Source organism: Mauremys reevesii, linkage group 3, assembly GCF_016161935.1.
Source record: "Mauremys reevesii isolate NIE-2019 linkage group 3, ASM1616193v1, whole genome shotgun sequence".
NCBI lineage: Eukaryota > Metazoa > Chordata > Testudines > Geoemydidae > Mauremys > Mauremys reevesii.
The window spans coordinates 80,631,972-80,652,654 of record NC_052625.1 but is presented as its reverse complement, the minus strand read 5'-3'; the positions used below and the strand labels follow the sequence as shown (position 1 = coordinate 80,652,654).

Below are 20,683 nucleotides of genomic sequence, written 5' to 3'. Positions count from 1 at the left end.
GCTGTTTGGAATAATTGCTTTTCTTGGTTAATTATGTTACAAGCCAATATTGCAACTAACACATAAAATAGGCAAAGTTATCTTATTGTTTATGTATAAATGCCTGTTCATGACTGTGCCTCTCAATACTGAGGGCCAGATCCATACAACCTGTAAGCCAACAAGAATGGCTGGAAATGCAATTCTGAAGTACTAACAAAAATATGCTACTTCAAATGCACTAAAAATATGTAAAGAAGAAAAGATTAACCAATGAGCACTTAGAAATATTTGCCAAATACTAATTTTTGTTCTAATAAATATAATTTCTTATTTATTAAATAGTGAAGCCACAATAAAATGGCTGTTTAGGCAACTCTAAGATGTACATTTACTGCAGACAGATTATGTTTGAAATGCATAATAAAGTATTTGATAGTGTGTTAGATTGAATGTCAGAAATAACGTAATTTGTTTTACTGGTGAACAGTTCACTTAGACTGGCACAGTAAAGCACAAGTTCACGGTTTGAGGTTATCACTGCCTTACAGGTTGAAACCTACATAGTAGCTGAATTTGTGTCAGACCTCCCAATTAACAGATATAGCAAGGACACCAACTCATTAGTGTACATATTATTACTGATCCGTAGTTGGTTCTAACCAATTATTCTTCCTTGTTAAGTTAGAGTTCATGCCTATTGCTATACCTGTCCACAGGGGGATTTAAATTGAAGTTGAGGAACCAAAACTCATGTAAGACTGAATTTAGTATATCGTCAAGGTAACTATGTTGTCTCAAAGCATATTCTTTTTCTTTTTTAAATGTGATAAAATGTCTTTTGGGAGGTGCTGCTTAAACTGCCAATAATCATAGGACACATTGGCAATAATAGGACGCACATCTGCTAAGAGACAAGCCTAAGAAGTTTTTGAAACCTAGAACCACTATTAGCAACAGGGTCCTTACGGTGAAATGGGTTCTTGAGTTCTATCAATGAACTGATTGACATTTTTAGGTGCTTAAACCTTTAGAAAGCTTAAAAATATTAACATGAATTTAAAAGGTGGTCAACATTCTTAATACCTTACCAAGTTTGTTGATATCTGAGTGACTTCCTTGAAATTTTTAAATAAAACCAATATAACTATCATTATAAATGGCTACCATGCACAAGTGATCAGTGAAGTTCAACACAAGGTGAGTGAAGGCAAAACACACTGATGTGTCTGTGTATAGGGAATAAGAATGCAAAGAACTTGAAAGGGGAAGAGAAGGAAATTGGGGGTGAACTGGAACATGGAAGGAAGAACTCTAGCAGGATCACAGAACAGGAGAAGTAGTAATTATTGAATGGAGAAAAAGGAGGGGAAAACACTTCCCTGGAAAGCATAAATCAGGATAGTGGGCTGAAAATGTAAGAGGAATTGAAGGAAACTAGGCTAAGTTAAAATGTTTGTCCCATGCCCTTTTCCATTTTGTCCCCTTTAACCTATTCTCTTTCCAACTTTCAGCTCCTAGGCACTTTAGTGTCCTCAGTTTCCTCTTCCTCTCCCATTTCCAGGTCTGCTCAGGTTATTTAATCTGCCTTTCTAACATATTATGAAGATTCTCATGCCAAATGCTGGAGCACACTGGGGATTCTCAATAGGGTACACAGGCCACGCAGGGTTACTTACAGGAAGAAGACACCAGACACTCTCTGAGATCACTCTAGTATCAGGCTAAATTGTTATGGTAAAATGTGAAAATGAACTTAATACAATATGATGGGCAGTCAATAGGAAACCAGTGAAGAAGTTTTATATAAGAACTTGAGACACATAAAAGGGAGTCCAGTAAGGAGAATATGTTAGAAAAGCAGAAGCTGTTAGATTAAAAAGTAGTTACACAAAGATATTAGTTACTGTATTGAATATGATCTCTTAACCATAATACTTAACTCTAATTTTCTGATGTGTACATAAATCTGGAGGAAAAATATGGGCTATCGTGTTAAAATGTAGCACACCTACTGGCTATGCAGAGCCATACATAACCTACCCATTTCTGTGGAATTTCAACCACCTGTTCCAACTGAGAACCAAGGAGTTCTTGTGATATTTTTCACTCTATCATTCTTCATTCAATTCAATGGTGAAAAGCGAAAAGTGAAGAGATATCACAAGTAAAGAAACCTTCAACCTTATTTTAGTACATTTCTAAAATAAGCAAAGGGGCTTCAAAAAAGCTTGAATTTCAGTACGTGTTACTGTTCAATACAATAAAAACAAATGCCAAATGACATTTCAATCAGACCTGGTTAAACTGAGTTAGATACATCCATGTGTCTGGTTCTCTCAAAACATTTAGCAGTAACTAATCTTATGTATCAATAGAATAACTTGTTAATCTGATTTCTAGTTTTCATTAATCCAGATACAAATGAATGTTATGAATTGATTTGGATTAAACAGGTCTGACTATGTACAGAAGCAGACTCAAAATGTGAGAAGGAGAAACTTGCAAGGGAATGAACTGGAAAGGAACTTTGTAAGGGGAAAGTTTAAAGGAGAAAGCCTTGAACTATGATTTGAAGGAGAGGCTAATAATAGGAGAAGGAACTGGGGCCACACCAGGGCTGATCGTCCTCTCTGTCCTAGGGAAGGAGCAGCTGAATTGAGGGTCCCCAGCCTATGTTGCAGCCAAAGTGAAAATTACCTTGCTCTTTGGATCTCCTGCTGGCTCTAAAACTAGAGGGATGTCCTGATCAGTGACCAAGCAGGGCGTAGTTAAGTCCTGGAAGAAGCAACAGACAATTCTGGTGTGGCCTATTTTTGGCTCACCGATATTTGGAATGTAACAAAAGCTCAGAGCTTGCTCATAAGAGGTCTTGTTTCTAAATGTTGAAGAAGAATGACTTGGCAAGTGACCATAGAAAGAGGGATACGATATTGAGGGCAGAGTAATTTCAGTGCCATTATACACCCCTTATGATGGTGCATCAAGCTATTGATTTGGGGTCCTCAGTTGCCTTTAGTATCTATAAAGGAAAGCTGCTGTGCTCTCTAGACTGGTATGTGGATACAGTGAGCCAAGTCCTGCTGAGAAAGCAATGTTTATATACCACAGGGCTAATAAGCCTCTGTCCTGGGAACATGAGCAACTGCACCTGTGGTCTTGAGCCTTCCAGGCTTATTTTTCTAATCAGATTTCTTCCTAACTTGTGAGAGACACCACTCTAGATACATTGCATATTTCAATACGTATTTCGGTAACTAAATAGCAATAGTGATAAATTAAACAGTTGTTTATTAATGATCCCTTTTACACATTAAGGCTGGCTAAATGCTTGGTATTTCAGTGTGCTATCACACCTGAGGAAGGTGTACATGCTGTGCAAAACTTTTCTGGATTCGAGCATCTAAAAAAATAATGTGGTGGGTCTTCAGGTATGCATATTGCTTGAACTTGTGAAACTGCCACATTATTTTGACCTCAAGAAAGCCATGGATCACAATACAATACTGATGCTAAACACTGATACTGTCAGAAGTACAAAGACTGATGGGTGCTTGCTAAAACACTGTGCAAGGGAGTGTTCATTGCTGGGGAAAATAATAGAATTAACACTGGAATATTTTGGAAGTAGATCAACAACAGGCATCTATCTAGAAAGGCAGAGACAGAAGGGAGTGTCAGGGAAAAGGAAGAAGAGAAGGCAAAAGAAGAAGTGATAGGACAGCAGTAGGGGTGGCTGAACAACGCAGCAGTGGAGCTGACAAACAGCAAACAATCATGAAAATTAGTGGATCAAGGTAAAAGGGTTCCCTGTGCTCACAACTGAGGGTAGCTCAAGACAGACAATGACCAAAATAAAATAATAAAATAATAATAATAATAAAAAAATAAACTTCAAGTAAGGCTATATTTACTGTCAGCACCTGTGATCAGCAATGAAAATATTCATTTTAAAAATCAAGCTCATTCAGCATATTATATCTTACTGCACTGCAACCATTCCTATTTACATAAGTCTTTAAGCCATTCACACAAAGATCAATATTCAGAAATATTCTACTATTTGTGAAAGCAAAAAAAGCTTCAATAAAAATTTGAAGGGGATTTTAATGCGTGTCAGTCAGTTAGCAAAAGTCAGGCCATACTGTAACCCTAATAACGTAAAACTTGTAGGAGCAAAAATAGTGCAAGGCAACAGAACAAAAACTGTGTACAAAGTTATTACGACCTTGCAATCACTAACCAAAATGCAGGCTTGCTTTTCTTAGAAGAAAAACAAATAAAATAAGCCTTTCTACTATGTATAAACAAAATGTATTTGTTGCTTTTTACTGTCTGTATTATTGCTAAAAATTGTCTGTAACAAAGGTATAAAGGTTTGCTGTGATTGTTTACCAGTTGAGAGACCTGTCCAGAACTGGGGCAACCCTGTGTCCTATGGCACTCTCTCCCTCCATTGTAATTACTGAAAAAATAATAAAGTATTTAATTTTGCTGCACCCAAACAAAAAGCGAGAACTAAGTTTTTCTTCAACAATTTGGGGGCTCGTCCGGGATGGCAACGCCCATGGACCCACAGACGGCTACTACGAATCATTCCCCTTCGAACCCCATGGCGCCACATAAAAGGTATAAGACCTTTTAAAATCTCTATTGGGGTATCGGAGAAAAACTTTCCGTAAGAACGTCTGTCTCTGTTGGGCTCACGCCATCTAAACTTATTAACTATGCAGCAGAATCAAATGCAAAGTAGTATTAAAAAAAGGCCCCAATAACGTTAGTTTATAGCAGTACTAAAACCTGCTAAGTTGGCCAAGGTAAATGCATAAGGTAATGCATAAGGTAATGCATAGGTAAATGCATTAGAATGCACCGGTGCTGAGGGGTTTTTACCGCCTCAAGAGGGGTTGTCATACCGCCTCCTGGTATTGGTCCGGACCAGGTAAAGATGCATCATGGTTTAAAAAAAAAAAAAAAAGAGGCCTTGGGGTGTGTGTGTGTGTGTGTGTGTACACCAATGTAAGTAATTGTTATCAAAAAAAAATATTCAGAAATATTCTACTATTCCAACATATTTTGCATCTGTGTTTAACTAAGGAGAAAGAGGTCTTTGCAGATAAGTATACAAAATTAGCTGATAACTTGAATCTTGGCAATATATCTTTGAAACACTATCTTTCATACAAATTCATCACTTTGATCTCGTTTGTTTTAAACGTATACAGTATCTCAAGAAAACAATGTGATTTTTAAATTAAGCATAAAGCTATGTACATTTGCAAATATGATAAAATTTAATATAGAAGAGTTTAATCTGACAGTGAATGAAGTAAAACTGGTCTCTGGGCAAAGTGACTCTTATGCAACGTATTCACTAAATGACTACATCACAATAAGACATGGGCCAAAATTGTCAAGAGAAGTATGGGTGTTTCCAAACACTGGAGATAGTAGTCAAAACAATAGATGATCTCTTAGCACTGAATTATGAGATCACTCAACTTTTTTGCCATCTGAATGCAGTGTAGATTTTGAGATTGGCTGATTCTATGACCTAAGATGGTTTTTACTATGGTAGTAGCACCAAAGAGTCCTTGTGGCACCTTAAAGATAACAAATTTATTTGGGCATAAGCTTGTGTGGGCTATAACCCACTTCATCTTCATCAAATCTGATGGAGTGGGTTATAGCCCAAATAAATTTGTTAGTCTCTAGGTGCCACAAGGACTCCTTGTGGTTTTTGCTGACACAGACTAACATGGCTACCCCTCTGAAACCTACTATAATGGTAGGAAATGTTTTTCCATTTTATGAAGACTTTCCACCTATTTTCAAGTTTCCAGATCAGACCTAAAGCAGAGGTGGGCAAGCAGTGGAAGAAACAGATATGAGTAGGGTGACCAGACAGCAAATGTGAAAAATCGGGACGGGGGTGGAGGGTAATAGGAGCCTATATAAGAAAAAGACCCAAAAATTGGGACTGTCCCTATAAAATCGGGACATCTGGTCACCCTAGATATGAGGGACTAAAACTTTGGAAAAAAGTGTTCTAACAATTCATTACCTTTGCCAAGTTTAACATCAGCATAGAGAACTGACTACTGAAATTTAATAAACAAAAATGTGTCCCATTTCAGTTTTCACAGTTAATTCTGCGACAAGAATTTGTACTTTGTAACTTGTCTATTGGTTGATGCCTTGACACATCCCTCTTCCCTCCCACAAGAGCTGATGGCAGGGCAAAATGTAAAAGATACAGATACTATTAATATATATATATAAAATAACAGTCTGATCTGAGAAATAACCAGGAACCACAAAGTTTTCAAGTAATTTTTCTGCATTCCTCCAAAAGAAAAAGGAACAAAATCTTTGTAGGAGAACATCCTCATATCACACTGGAAAAATGATTATATCTTGCCCTGCAACTGAGAGGATATTGCAATTAAATACTTTTTGTTTTACTTCTATAGAGCTAGAAGTATGCAGAATATGTATGAGAAGTTATATCTTCAACAGCAATCTGACCTGTGAATAGCTCTACTCTTTATTATTCTTAAGCGTCATTGTTTTGATATACTATACCAAATGTGCTTTTCAACTTATTCACAAAAAATATTTATTCTTAATGATTTCAGTATCTAGTACAGGCAAAGACAGACAACCTTATTCAAGATTCCATACACTTTGGATGCTGTGTTGTTTTTTAGCCATCCTTAATGCTCTAAGAGTTTCTGGGCTGTATTTTGAACAATGAGCATTTTTCAGACATAAAATAAGTTTGTTGCACAGCTTTCTGTGTCTACAAGCAGATGCTTTATAGGATTTGGTGAGGCATTTATTATTAAAATAGTAGAGTAAGAGAAGGTTTGAAGACTGAAATGAAAAATAAAGATTACTCAGGATCATTTAAAAACCTTTTTACATTATTACATATTTTAACCACATGATGGATTTTAATCCAGTTTAAGTTTTAGAAAAATGTTTCAATCGCCACAGATGTCAATACTGTTTAATACTGACATGCAGTGGAAGAGTCAGGATAAGTTTCTGAATCATGCAGATAAATTAAAATAACATCTCTGAGTATTTAATGCTTTAATAAGATTTGTATAAACACGATTCCAAATGATGTTCACAATTTGCATAAACTATTAATATTGTTCCACAGCAGAAATATAATTTCAAGCAAAAACAAAAACTTTATTTAGCCCCTAAATTTAACTCCACATATTACTACAAAAATGTGAGTTAAGAAAACGTACCTGTTGCCTATTACTGGGCATGTATGGCAGCATAGTTGATACATGAAACATTAATTCATAATCTTTATAGGTGGTATAGAGGGAATGAGTTCCTGTTGAATCAGCTGAAAATAAATTTCATTATAAAAAGACGGTCAGTAAAACAGAACATTAACACTGCTTTTAAGACACCACTTGTTGCATATTATGGCTAAAATTTCCTATTTAGATTCCTAATTGTAGGCTAAATGGATTTCAGTGGAGCTATGACAGTTTATACTACCTGAAGATCTGCTCCCTAATTCCATATTAAGGCACAGATAGGGCTTGGGGGTCTTGCCAGAAGCTGTCCACACTGAGCTCCTTGCAAGATTGGGGGGGGTGTGACCTAATTTTGAAGACAGCAGCCACTGTGGGTTCTTATTGTCTTTTGAAAAATCAAGCCACATATTTAGTTATCTAAATATGAAGTTAGCTAACTTCCAGCAACAGGTTCAAAAATTATTCCTATTTTTTTTTAAAAACAGCCAAACACACTTAATTTTTCAACACACAAACCATGGCGCGCACACAGTACTTTCTCCTAAACCACCACCACCATAGATTGTACTTACAAATACTTCACAATTTTAAATTTATAGAATAGAAACTGCTGAATCGGCACTTGGCTACGCCATACATTAATCTACAGGAAGTATTGACAGCATTTTTCTATCTATCATATTTAACAGATACTGCAATTGAGACCTAAAAAAACCCCCAAACCCTACATTCTATTTCATAATGTACTATGAGAATTCACAATTATAACTAAGTTACAGATGTAAAATGAATCAAAGTACAGTTTGTGATGGAAGATTATGGCTTTTAATTTGCAAAATTTTGTAACACATCTTTGGTCTCAGAATCATTACTGCAGTAGCAAATTAACCAATTTTATCCCTCTTTTATAACTTTACCTTACAACGAGAGAGACAAGGTGGCTGAGGTAATATCTTTTATTGGACCAACTGCTGTTGGTGAGAGACAAGCTTTTCAGATCCACAAAGCTCTTCTTCAGGTTTGGGAAAAATAATCAAAGCATCACAGCTAAATATAAGATGGAACAGATTCTTAAGTATAAGGATTTAACACGTCACAAGAAAGCATTCAAAATGAACTGGGCAATTAACATTTCTGCAGTCAAAGGATAAAGGACAGTTAATTGGTTACAGAAGGTTATGAGACTTAAAACCAATCTCTCTCTTGAGTGTATGACTTTTGGTGTCTAGCAGAGTTATGAATTTAAGCTTCCAGGCTTGTCTTTTGAAGGTGTAGTGCAGGTTATCTTTGAGGATGAGGTCTGAGAGGTCAGATATGGAGTGCTTGTTTTATGAAAGGCATTGCCCATAGGTGACGGTGTTACTGTCTTATTTTTCTGTGTGAGTTCATTTGAGAGTAGTGCTTGCCTGATTTCACCCATATAGTTGCTGTGAATGCATTTGGTGCACTGGATAAGATACTCCACGTGTTGTGACAGGCATGTGTAGGACCCAGGTATCTTGAAAGGTGTATGGTGGAAGGTGTTGATCATCGTAGCTATGGAGATATGTCTGCACATTTTGCATCTGTTCTGCAGGATCTGGTGCCACTGTGAGTTGGTGTGTCCTGGTTGGCAGGAAGCTTGTTTCTGATGAGCTTGGAGAGGTTGGGGTGGGGGGGGGGAGGCTGTTTGAAGGCCAAAAGAGGGGTTTTGGAAAAGATTTTTTTCAGGATTTGGTCCCCATCAAGTATGGTTTGTAATTGTTTGAGGATACCACATGTGGGTTCCAGTGTGGCATAGGAGGTGTAAAATAGGAGTATGCAGTCAGTATTTTTTGTTTGTTTTTTCCTTGTATTGAAGCAGGTTCTTTCCAGGAATTAGGGTGACCTGTTCCATAATGCAATCCTCTTCTCTGGTCAAGTGTACTTGTTCAGTGAAGATGGTTTAAACTGTTTTAAAGGTACGTATCCCAGACTTACTTCTTGGAGCATATTCCGTGGTATCTGAATGCCTGGCTGGTTGGTCACAGATTTCTTGGTGAATCTGGGGTGGTTGCTGGATCTGTGGAGCTAAACATGGTGATCCATGGGTGTGACAGTCTACACCATTATGTTCACCTCTTTTACAAGACTATGATAAATTTTGTACCAAGTATGCCTTGTGAGGTATCATTTGAAAACTCAATGTGCTCTTCATTGTCCTAATAAAATGTGTATCAATGTTGTATGTAAAGTTATAAGTTTCTATTGTATAACATTGCTGTATCATGTTCCAGAATTAGAAAGGCAGACCCAAACCCGTTCTTCAGAGACAAAGACACACTGACACTGTTACAAGATAATTGGACTTGAATAACTCACAGCCGTCTTGTGCACTTAGTCACCACAAGCTGGAAATTAGGACATAACGTAGCAAGGAAGAATCTGGCCTTGGCTTAGGCAGACAGAACAAAAACAATAACTGCAGCGTTACTAACAAGGATAGATACAGTGAAATGACAGATTCATGAAAATGGAAGGGAGTGTAGATAGCTGACCTAGGTCTGGGCACCTGTGTCTTTACATTTCTTGCTGAAGTTACTTTGCTGATAAGTAGAATAATGAATTATTTGATGTTTCTAGGGAAATTGTTAGCCTATTAGGTTCCATTATGAGTTATATGCTTTGTCTGAAGAATCCTATAAAGAGTTTAGTGAGAATGTACTTCGGAGAAGTTTTGATATTTTTATGAGCAAGCAGACACAGACATCAATCTCCCCAGCAACTAGGAGGAATGCTGGCTACTGGAGAACTGCTGCTGCCACTTGACACCACCTCAGACTTTAGGTAACTACATCTATTTGGGGTGCTCTAGACTATTGCTATTTTAGATGAATGCTTTGTATTCAATAAAAACAAGGATTTCTCCGTGGAAGCATTCGTGTGTACCAATTATTTATCAGACAGAGGTGCTATGTCCACAAGAAACTGTTTCTCAGCATGACTCAGCAAGGATATTTCTAGAACAAGAAACTGAATTATAAAGAGGAGAGAAAAAATGCTTGACCTGACTCTTCTCCTTAATTTCTGCTCATGACATCAATGACTCTCAAAGAACTAAAGTTGGGCACAGGAATGGGGTGGAGGGAGTCCTGGCTGGGAGGCTTTTCAGCCAGTACAAACTGCTGTAAGCTTATGGAGAGAGAAATCTTTTTGCTTTTAAGTTCACTTAGCTTGTTAAGTTAGACATTTAGTTTGCAATTTATCTTTTATTTCTTTTGTAACCAATCCTGGCCTTTATGCCTCATTACTTGTAGTCATTTAAAATTTCTCTTTTCTTTCTATATTTAATAACCTTGTTTCACTGTTTTATATAACCAGTGTGTTTGGATTAAAGTGTGTGGGGAAAATCCATTTGAGATAAAGTTGGTGTGTATCATTTTCCATTGATGAAATGATAGACTTTATATGAGCTTGCATTGTTTAGCAAGGTGCTGGGCAATGCAAAACACATTACTGTGGGGAAGTCTGGGACTAGAGAATCAGCTGGTGTTCTTCTGCAATGCAATTCATGAGTGGTTAGCTAGTAGGACTCAATACTGTGCAGCTGGAAGCAAGTTACAGGCTGGAAGTTGTGTGTTAACTGGCCAGTACACCAATAAAGCAGTGTAAAAGGTATCCCAGGTTGGAGAACTGAGGAGAGACAGCTATTCAGCAGTCCAGATTGTACCCTGGGGAATGTCACAATGGGTTTTCTTGCATATAGTGGTCTGTAGGATTCCATTGTGGAAGCTGATCATGGTGTTCAGGAAATTGATGCTGGTATAGGAGTGTTCTAGAAAGACTTGGATGGATGGATGGATGGATGGAGGTTGACATTGTGGTGGAAATCTGAGGGAGTTTAGGACATCTGTCCATAGATAAAAATAGAATGCCTCAGGTATATCGGTTTTGCATTGCATTTTTCCAGAAATTCTTCCTCAAAGTGGACCAGGAAGATGTTGGCATATTGGTGAGCCATCCTAATACTCACAGCTGTTCCCATGGTTTGGACAGTGTTTGTTGTTGAATATAAAGCTACTATGGATACAAATTAAATGGATGAGTTTGGTGATGTGTTTGGAATGCATATCTGAGTGTCCACAGTCTTGTAGATATTTGAGGTAGGCAGTGATTCCATCATGGTGAGGGATGTTGGTGCATTGGGAGGTGATATCCACGGTATCAAGGATGGTGTTCTGAGGGAGTTTGTTGATGTTGCAGAGTTTCTGGAGTAAGTCAGTTTTGTCCTGGAGGAAATTTGTCCTTTGTTTGGTGAGTGGTTTGAGGATGGTTTTTCAGAGTTCTGATACTCCTTCAGTAAGAGTCCCATGGCCAAATATGATGGGTCTGCCTGGGTTCCCTTGTTTGTGTAACTTGGGAAGCATATAGAGGTCCTTGCAGTGGGTCTGTGGGGGATGAGGAAGTAGAGTTGCTCTTGGAATTGTTTAGGGAAGGTCTTGATAATATCCTTAAATTTCTCTGTGAATTGTGGTGTAGAGTCTTCGTTCAGTTCTTTATAGTAGATCGTGTCAGAGAGATATTGGTTGGCTTCATTGATGTAGCCATCACAGTAGAGGACTACAATGGCACCCAATTTCTGTGCTGGTTTGACAACTATTTGATGGTTGGATTTCAGGGATTGTATAGCTGTCCTCTCAGCAGTGGAGAGATTGTGGTGGATGCGTTATTTAAGGATTTCACAGTCAATTTTTTTCCTGAGGCAATCAATGTAATGATCAAGTGTGTGGTTTTGTCCACTGGTGGGTGACCAGTCAGATGATTCTTTTTGCTTATGACTGTCAGTAGGGATATGGTAGTTGTGGGTGGTGATAGAATTCTTTGAGGCGGAGTCAGCAAAAGACTTTCTATTTCTTCACATTAGTATGAGATCAGGTTGTGTGGTGGGGCAAAATTTCAGTCCCTTGGAGAGTACAGATAGTTCAGGTCCAGTTAGGAGCTTACAACGTCTCTTTGGATTACAATTATTCAAATAGGTGACCTGGTATCTTCATAAAATTATAGATGATGGGACAAGGAAAGACCTTAAGGATGTCTAGTCCAACCCTCCACATGAAACAGAATTTTCCTTTACACTAGCTCCTCAAATGATCTTTCACTACCTCTTAACCCTTGCTAGTGGCAATGCATGAACTGCCTTCAAGATCCAGCTATTCCCTAAGTGCTTCTGTAGTTGAGAGTCTCCTTATGCACCTAAAAGAAAAACTAAGTTTAAAGCTATTAATTAAATAGCAATGAGGGCAACGAAAATGATCAGGGGGCTGGGGCACATGACTTATGAGGAGAGGCTGAGGGAACTGGACTTATTTAGTCTGCAGAAGAGAAGAGCTGGGGAGAATTTGATAGCAGCCTTCAACTACCTGAAGGGGGGTTCCAAAGAGGATGGAGCTAAGCTGTTCTCAGTGGTGGCGGATGACAAAACAAGAAGCAATGGTCTCAAGTTGCAGTGGGGGTGGCCTAGGTTGGATATTAGGAAAAACTATTTCACTAGGAGGGTGGTGGGGTTACATAAGGAGGTGATGGAATCTCCATCTGTAGAGATTTTTAAGGCCCAGCTTGACAAAGCCCTGGCTGGGATGAGTTAGTTGGGGTTGGTTCTGCTTTGAGCAGGGGGGTGGACTAGATGACCTACTGAGGTCTCTTCCAATCCTAATCTTCTATGATTCTATTGTTTCTGTATAAAATATTCTCACTGGTTTAAGTCTATCCCTATTCAGGGAAGTACTTACACATGCTTAACATTAAACAGGTGCTTAAGTGTTTTCTTGTAGAGGGATAATTTAGTGAATCCTTTCATGCCGTTAATCCTTTCCTATCTTTCATACTCACTCATTTCTTTGTTGGTAATTATATTGTCTCCCCACACTCACTCACTCTCCTTTTCTCGAAGTTATACTCTAGGTCCTGTCTAGTACCTATATTTCAAAACCAATTCCACCTATTTTAGGCCTGGATTCAGCAAAGTACTTAAGCACATTTTAGATGTTTTGTTGAAATGGGGGTTTGAACTGTTGACAACCTGTATGACAAGTTTCAAACTTATAGTTAAAAACAGCCATGTTAGTATCTCCTGAAAAAGATTTAAAATGGAAAACATAAAATTAACTCTTAATTATTTTTTTCAAAAAATACAAAGTTATTAAAAACAAAGTTAAGTATAATTCCATGCCCTGTGTCTGTGGCCCCAATCCTGAAAATACTTATGCATATGTTTAACTTTAAACTCCTATGTATCAACACTGGTTTCGATACCATATTTACATTCTTAAAACTAAGTTCATATGTAAGTTTTTCAGGAATGAGGCTATATATACACACACAGTACAATTCCCACTGAAGCTTTTTAATTAAATAAGCACAAAATTTCAGCCTAAGTTATTTTCCTCTTTATTTCAGCATCTTCCCTGGAAACTATAATCTCATTTAAACCTTTGGATACTGTTTTTTAATATCAGCTTCCCTTTCTGTTATTTAATACAGAGAGGCAGCTCCTTTACCTGTAATTTGAGTTGTTTTAAGGTAGCATCCCTGTGTAGTTTAATACTTTTGGTTTAGTACCTTGGAAATGAGCTAGTAAGTCTATGCTGTAAATTTAAGATCCCCTTATTTGGGACAAAGTTGAAATAATTTGGTTCAGAAGATGTTATAATGGGCACTTGGTAGTTCCCAATGTAATTAAGATTACAGAATGGTTGCTACTAGAAACACGTTTTCATAATTTTTGCTTATAATTTTCCAAAACATTTCTTTTTAGTACCTCATTTCTGCTGGACTACTAATTTTGTTTCAGAAAGTTTGAGTAAAATCCCTTCAGCCATTCTGAGTCAGAGTGTGTGTGACAGGGTGTACCAACCCCACACTGGACTGCTGGGGGCAGACAAATCATTGTGGGCCCAGACGACCATGCCCCCTTTCCCCTGCTGTGCATGCTCCAGGTGGAGAAGCCAAATAAAAAGGAGGCAGCCCAGCTCAGTCGGGCGGGCAGTGGAGGAGGAAGGTTCCTGCAATGCTTCCGGCAGTAGAGCCCGAAGACCTGGACTACCCTCCAGGTGACTCGCAGTTGGCGGAGACTGCAGGGGAAGCCAAGCCAAGCTGCCGCCTGCTGAGGAAGCTGCTACCTGCTCTGTGTCCCAGCCCAGAGGGAAGTAACACATATAGACTGTTTGTTTTGCCCCACCCAGGGGCCACAGACTGATTGACATTTTGCCCTGCCCAGGGGGCTAATTCACCAAGTGCCACTGCTGCCCCAGCCAGGAGGCTGCAGAACTCTAGACCATTTGCTTACTTTGCCCTGCCCAGGGGCTGCAGACTGCTTGCTGTTATTCCCCATCCAGGGGGCTAATTCACCAAGTACTACTGCTTGCCCCAGCCAGGAGACAGCAGGGCTCCAGGCTGTTTGTTTTGTCCGCCCAGAGACCACGGACTAGTCGTTTAAGTGACCCCGTCAGTGGCCGAGACCCACTTGGCTGAAATTAGCCACTTAACGGGGAAGCCTGAAAACAGGGTGCCAGGATGTACCAACCCTGCACTAAGCCAATGGGGGTGCCCCAGCTCGACACGCAGGGCCCCCATCACAGAGTGGGATGAGAAAAACCAGAGAAGTGTCCTCATCCAAACAATGGCAGCAACAAAAGCAAGACCCCAGTTCACTTTAGTGAGATATGAACTTCAAACACTAGAGCAATTTCTTCCACCTTCACTTTCCTTTTAAGGAATATAAGGAAATAAATTGTAAAAAGCTTTGTTACTGCCACTTTAAGGTTACATAGTTAAAAGTAATGAAAAATTCAAGATATGAAAAAGTTAAAGTTCCAAAAACAATGTTAACGTGACTCTGTTGCACATAGTATTTTCACTCCTGTTTTTCTGTGTAAGCATGTAGCCTATTATATTACTATTTATGTTATAAAACATATCATGAAACATACAGAGTATGCAATATGGCAGAAGTAGAAATGCTGCCTTAATTTTTTTTCCATTTCCTAGTTTTGAAATATAGAATTGTACAATCTTAATGTTGCACTGATGTATTTTTCTGCATGTAATATATGCTGCAGATCTGCATGTAATGGCCCAGATACATCCAGTTACACTCATCAGAATAATATGTATGATGAAAACTAGTAAACAATAAACAAACTGGTAAACAGTAAACAATAAAAACCATGCAACAGATCAATTGAAAGATAAATAATCCTTTAGTAAAAAGGTTATATTAATTCATAAACTTTTGAGGAATGGAAGAAAGGAATCCTTTTTAAAAAAAAATCAGTTTAATTAGTTACAGCACTATAAAAATGAAAATGTAAAACATCAACAGCAAACGTTATGGTACCATGATGCCTGGTACAGGAAGTGCTGAAAAAGTGGCTAATAGAAAAAAAGGAAGATCATCATAGAGCATTTTAAACTCAGTCTGTAGAATATGGAAAGATTAGTTTATTCTAACAGTAAGCATGGCACTCCTGTGACATTCAGTATGGTTTTCAGCAAAAAAGAATTATATGATTACACAAATGGAAAAGGGTCTCCTGAAGCCAGAGTTATATATTCATCATAAAACCAGAGACAACTTGTTTGTCAGTCATCTTGATTTCACTCCCTTTCAGACAGCAACATAAACATCTGATAGCATCTTCAACAACATACAGCAGTTAGTAGCATACCAAATTATGTTACTGAACTCCACAGGGCAAAATGTATCAGCTGTTTGCTTTCATAGCAAATCACAATAAGTGTGCGCTGAGAACATTGCAGGCACTAAATTTGATGAGATCATATCAGCATATATTTTGATATAGACTGTGCCTGATGATTTTCAGTCACACTCTCCTTGTGGAATGTCCAAAAGATCATTGAGTCATTTTTTTCTTAACGTGTGTACTGATCCCAGAAGACTTGAGCCAAATCAAAGTATTCCTAATCAGTATATGCTAACAATATTTCTATATGTTAATGTCAAACGAGAAATTAATAACATGCTTTACTGAAATAGAATGCACTAACCATGCCATTATCAAGAAGAGATTTGTATTAACATTATCCTGGCAAATCCCAAAGGAATGTGGCCGCCATGCAAATCTAGTAGTAACAGCAGTATTATTTCAAAAAATACACTATGCTAATGAAAAATACTCAAGTTATGTCATCTATAGTATACTGGTAAGTTCCAGTATCTGTTTGCAGGCCATGCCAACTTCAACTGTCAGGTTGGCTGAAAGCTGACACTTGGTAGATTATAGCAGAAATAAGTAAATCCAAGCAGTACGAAACATTAAATAAATGTAAGCAGGAGAGATACCTACTCTGCATTTCACCAGATCATATGGAGTTGATGTTAAAATCATTTCAAAACCGGATCAAACTAAAAGAAATGAGTTCTGTTGACCATACACCAGCTTGACTAACTCAAATTGAGGTGTTCATGGTTATAAATTGATTGCACTGACCCACTCAGAACATGTCAATGGCAATGCACCAACAATGTGAGCTTCAGCAGAGTGAACTGTCATGTCCATGGTACACAGACTAGGTTGATATCCATATTTCAAACATATCAATAGCAACAAGAGAAACTTATCTGAAACTAAATATATGCAATAAATTTCTTATCCTTTTGCACTGTTGATCTATAGTGCCTACAAGAATGAAACTTAAGAGCTAGAAACAAATCTCAAGCCACAGAAACACCATAGAAATTAGGTACGTGTTTGGATGTTACATGAAGAACAAGAAAATATTCGTCTTATTGAAAATACTGGGTCTTTCTTCAAGTATGAACATTAATCCACAAAATCCTACCATCAAATGAGGAAAAAAAGTCCCTTTTCCATCACTTCCCCTTCAACAATATATAAACTTTCACTTTTCCTTTTCAGACTAAGAACCAAGATGGCAAAATGTGAGTCAATGATATTAACATAGTTCTTTTTTCATAGTTATAAACATAACATAGGTATAAATTTAGTCACAAAGATGCTACGACAAAGCAAGAGAAGATTGATGCACCAAAAGTTTCTCTAATTGTGTCACAGTAAAGAGTATTAACCTTTCAGACTTAAGGTATGCTGTATATAGCATCTATGGGAATTTAAATTACTATAATATTATCTTGCTAGTCAACTCCCAAGGCCAGGTGTACAGAACAAAGAGCCAGAATTTACAAAAGACGCTTACCTTTGCAGAATTATAGACTCCTCCCACATGTTAGAATTACAACTTACTTTTATTGTCTAGCTGAGCTCTGTATTTACTAAACCCTTTTAGCCGTACTCTCTGGCCCAAAAGATCAAGGAACTCTTCAAAAGCAGGCCCCGCTGTCTCATTGTTATACATCTCTTCCTCTGTGCTTTGGCCCGCTTTGCAATACAGAACCCCAATCTTGTGCTGAAAACTCAGCTGAAATAAGAAAAGTAAAATTACGAATGGCAAAATATGGTAAGCAGTAACACAGAAAAATATGAACTATTAAAACTACAATTTTATTTCTGCAATAGCAGGCAAGGATTATTTAATAAATATGATCAAATAAATTATTTTAGAACGTGAGGAAAAATTCAGATGTGAAAGATAAAGAAAACTATTCAGCAAAGTCGACAGTCAGCATTCAAGCACAGACAGAACAAGTTGATAAATCCTTGACTTTTGACTTAGCTATCAATTATATACAGAAATGTCCAGTATTGCATGCTCTACAATTTTATATCTTTAATTGGCACTGGCTGTAGAATTGTCTTCTTTCACAGTCTGGGAACACAGCAAGGAGTCTATTTTTAGAGCCCTGCAAATCCATGGATATCCGCTTTGTATCCACAGACCATTTCTGCGGATTGCAGCGTGGATGCAGATACAAATTTAGTATCCGCACAGGGGTCTGCAGCACACACACACACAAATGGTGCGGCCATCACCCAGACTGCAGGCTCCAATTCCGTTCTCTGAATCATGCACTAGCATTCTGGGAGTTTTAGTCTCCAGCTTGCTCGGAGGGAGGAGGTAAACTACAACTCCCAGAAGGGAGTGAGCCAAGAACCATTTTGAAGGTGAGGCTGTTCTTTAAACGAGCAAGCGGCAATAGCTACATGCATTAGAGTCGCCATAACTGCGTAAGGGTGTCCGAGCCCCTCAAGGGAGGACTGCATAGAAGAACCCAGATTTGTAGCCTCCCTGCCCAGAGCGGGGAAGGATGTATGGCAGGGACGGAGCAGGTGGGAGGGCAGAAGGTGTCTAAGGAGAAGTGGGGTTGGGATGGTAGTTGGGGGGTTGACACAGCCCTGTGTCCGCTGCGCAGTGACCTGTGGATTAGGTTATTAACTGTCTAATCACACAAACACCCTTGCCCTGCCCCACCCCTGGCCCGCCCCTTCACTGAGGCCCTGCCCCACTCACTCCATCCCCCTTCTCTTCATCATTTGCTCTCCCCCACCCTCACTCATTTTCACTAGGCTGGAGCAGGGGGTAGGGGGTGCGGGCTCTGAGCTGGGGCTGAGGGGTTCAGAGTGTGGGAGGTGGCTCTGGGCTGAGCCTAGGCAGGGGCTTTGGGTGCACGAGGGGGTGCGGGGTGCAGGCTTTGGGAGGGAGTTTGGGGTGTGGAGGGGGTTCAAGACTGGGGAAGGGGATTGGGGATATGGGGTGCTGACTCCAGGATGGGGCTCAGGGCTGGGGCAGGGGGTTTGGAGTGCAGGAGGGGATGAAGGGTGTGGGATCCAATCAGGCAGTGCTTACCTAGGGCGGCTCCCGGTCGGTGGCACAGTGGGGCTAAGGCAGGCGCCTTACCTGCCCTGGCCCAGTGCTACTTGCAGAAGCGGCTGGCACATCCCTGCTGCCCCTGGGGGGCAGGGTGTTCCACATGCTTCCCCTACCTGCAGGCACCGCCCCTGCAGCTCCCATTGGCCACAGTTCCTGGCCAATGGGAGCTGTGGAGTCAGCGCTCAGGGCAGGGGCAATACATGGAGACTCCCTGGCCCCCCTCCCAGGGGACACAAGAATGTGCTTGCTGCTTCTGGAAGTGGCGCGGAGTCAGGGCATGCAGGGAGCCTGCCTTAGCCCCGCCGTGCCGCTGGACTTTTAGCGGCCTAAAAATCTCCCAGTTTGGCTTCAGTAGCCTCTGGGAGTTAGAGCCCAGTTCCAGGAGTCTCTTGGCAAAACCGGGAGGGTTGGCAACCCTACCAGTGGAGCTGTTTATAACCGTGCAAATCTGCGGATATCTGTGGATATCCGCATCCACAGATGCGGATATCTGCAGACAATTTTTGCGGATTGCGGATCAGATGCGGATATACCTTTTTGTATCAGTGCAGGGTTCTATTTTCACATATTTTTAGCTTTTAAACTTTAGCTAGTTGGTCCCCTGTATGTCAAATGCTTCCCCATTCCAGTTTTCTAATTATATGAGAACAGCCATTTAAAAAGACATGCTTCAAATGAGTACTGTAAATAGGTTTTCACAAGATTAATTTCTTTTATATGCATCAATAAATCTTTTCCTCAGAAATGTCTTTTGCTAAAAAGTAATTTCCTATTTTCTGACCATCTTCACTTGCAGAGATATCTGTTATATGCACAGTGTACTGTAAACTAAAAATCAGACTGCAATTGAATGTTGTTAAAATATCAATACTAAAACATTGTTAGATTAGATGGGATTATTTTCTTGAGAAAAGTATTGACTTATTTTTTAAGCCGGATTCATGAGACAACAAATAGGAAACTCCCATATGAGTGGATTAGTCCTGTTAGTCTTTCTACCAGCTATTAGAGCTTCACAAACTGACAGAGATCATCAGACACACCAGATTCTCTTAAGACATTTATCCATACACACTTTTCACATTTACTATCAAGTTCTAAAATACTTCCTTAATCAAAATTCAGGACTACTGTCTAGGTCTGTAGAATAAAGAGTATACAATACTCTTCCTGTCAAAGTACATTCAGGTGACAAATCTACTGCACGTTAGGCATACATAATATAAAGGCTACACAGTGCTAAACATACTTCAAACCACGTTAATTTATGGGTGTGATATCACACTCATGTTTTATCATGGCAACTGGTATGAAAAGTCATGAGCTAGGAATGGTAAAAAAAGGCAAGCAATGAAAATACGGCAAAAAGAGTCAAGTGTCATGAGAGTGGCTTTAAACCTCAAATTACCTTTATCTTCCCATTTTAGTAATAGCCGTGCTTATACTAAATGAGTGGGCAGTCATGAAGAGTTAAACTGTGTGGTTTGTGTGCCTTATTTTTTATCTATGTATTTATTTTTAAAAGGAAAAACTCATCACTCCTGGAGGAATAAAAGCTCTCATTGCTGGTTTACAAAACTGGTCTTTTGTGCCATCATGATGTTACTGCTTTTCTGAGCTCCTGCTCTGTTTGCCTCTCATGCAGCCTTGGG

At 39.1% G+C, this 20,683-nt stretch overlaps 1 protein-coding gene across 13 annotated transcripts in view; it reads right to left on the bottom strand.

Moving 5' to 3' along the window:
- Positions 1-20,683, bottom strand: part of SIPA1L2 (signal induced proliferation associated 1 like 2) — a 239,923-nt gene that overhangs the window by 90,993 nt on the left and 128,247 nt on the right. For 11 of the 13 annotated variants that reach the window (XM_039528814.1, XM_039528813.1, XM_039528815.1 and 8 more), the window contains 3 exons: positions 17,507-17,681; positions 7,245-7,348; positions 2,680-2,757 (listed from right to left, as the gene is read on the bottom strand). In XM_039528814.1, coding sequence (XP_039384748.1) covers positions 2,680-2,757; positions 7,245-7,348; positions 17,507-17,681 — 357 coding nt within the window. The remainder of the gene's footprint in view (positions 1-2,679; positions 2,758-7,244; positions 7,349-17,506; positions 17,682-20,683) is intronic. The other 2 variants (XM_039528824.1, XM_039528825.1) reach the window with 1 other exon arrangement.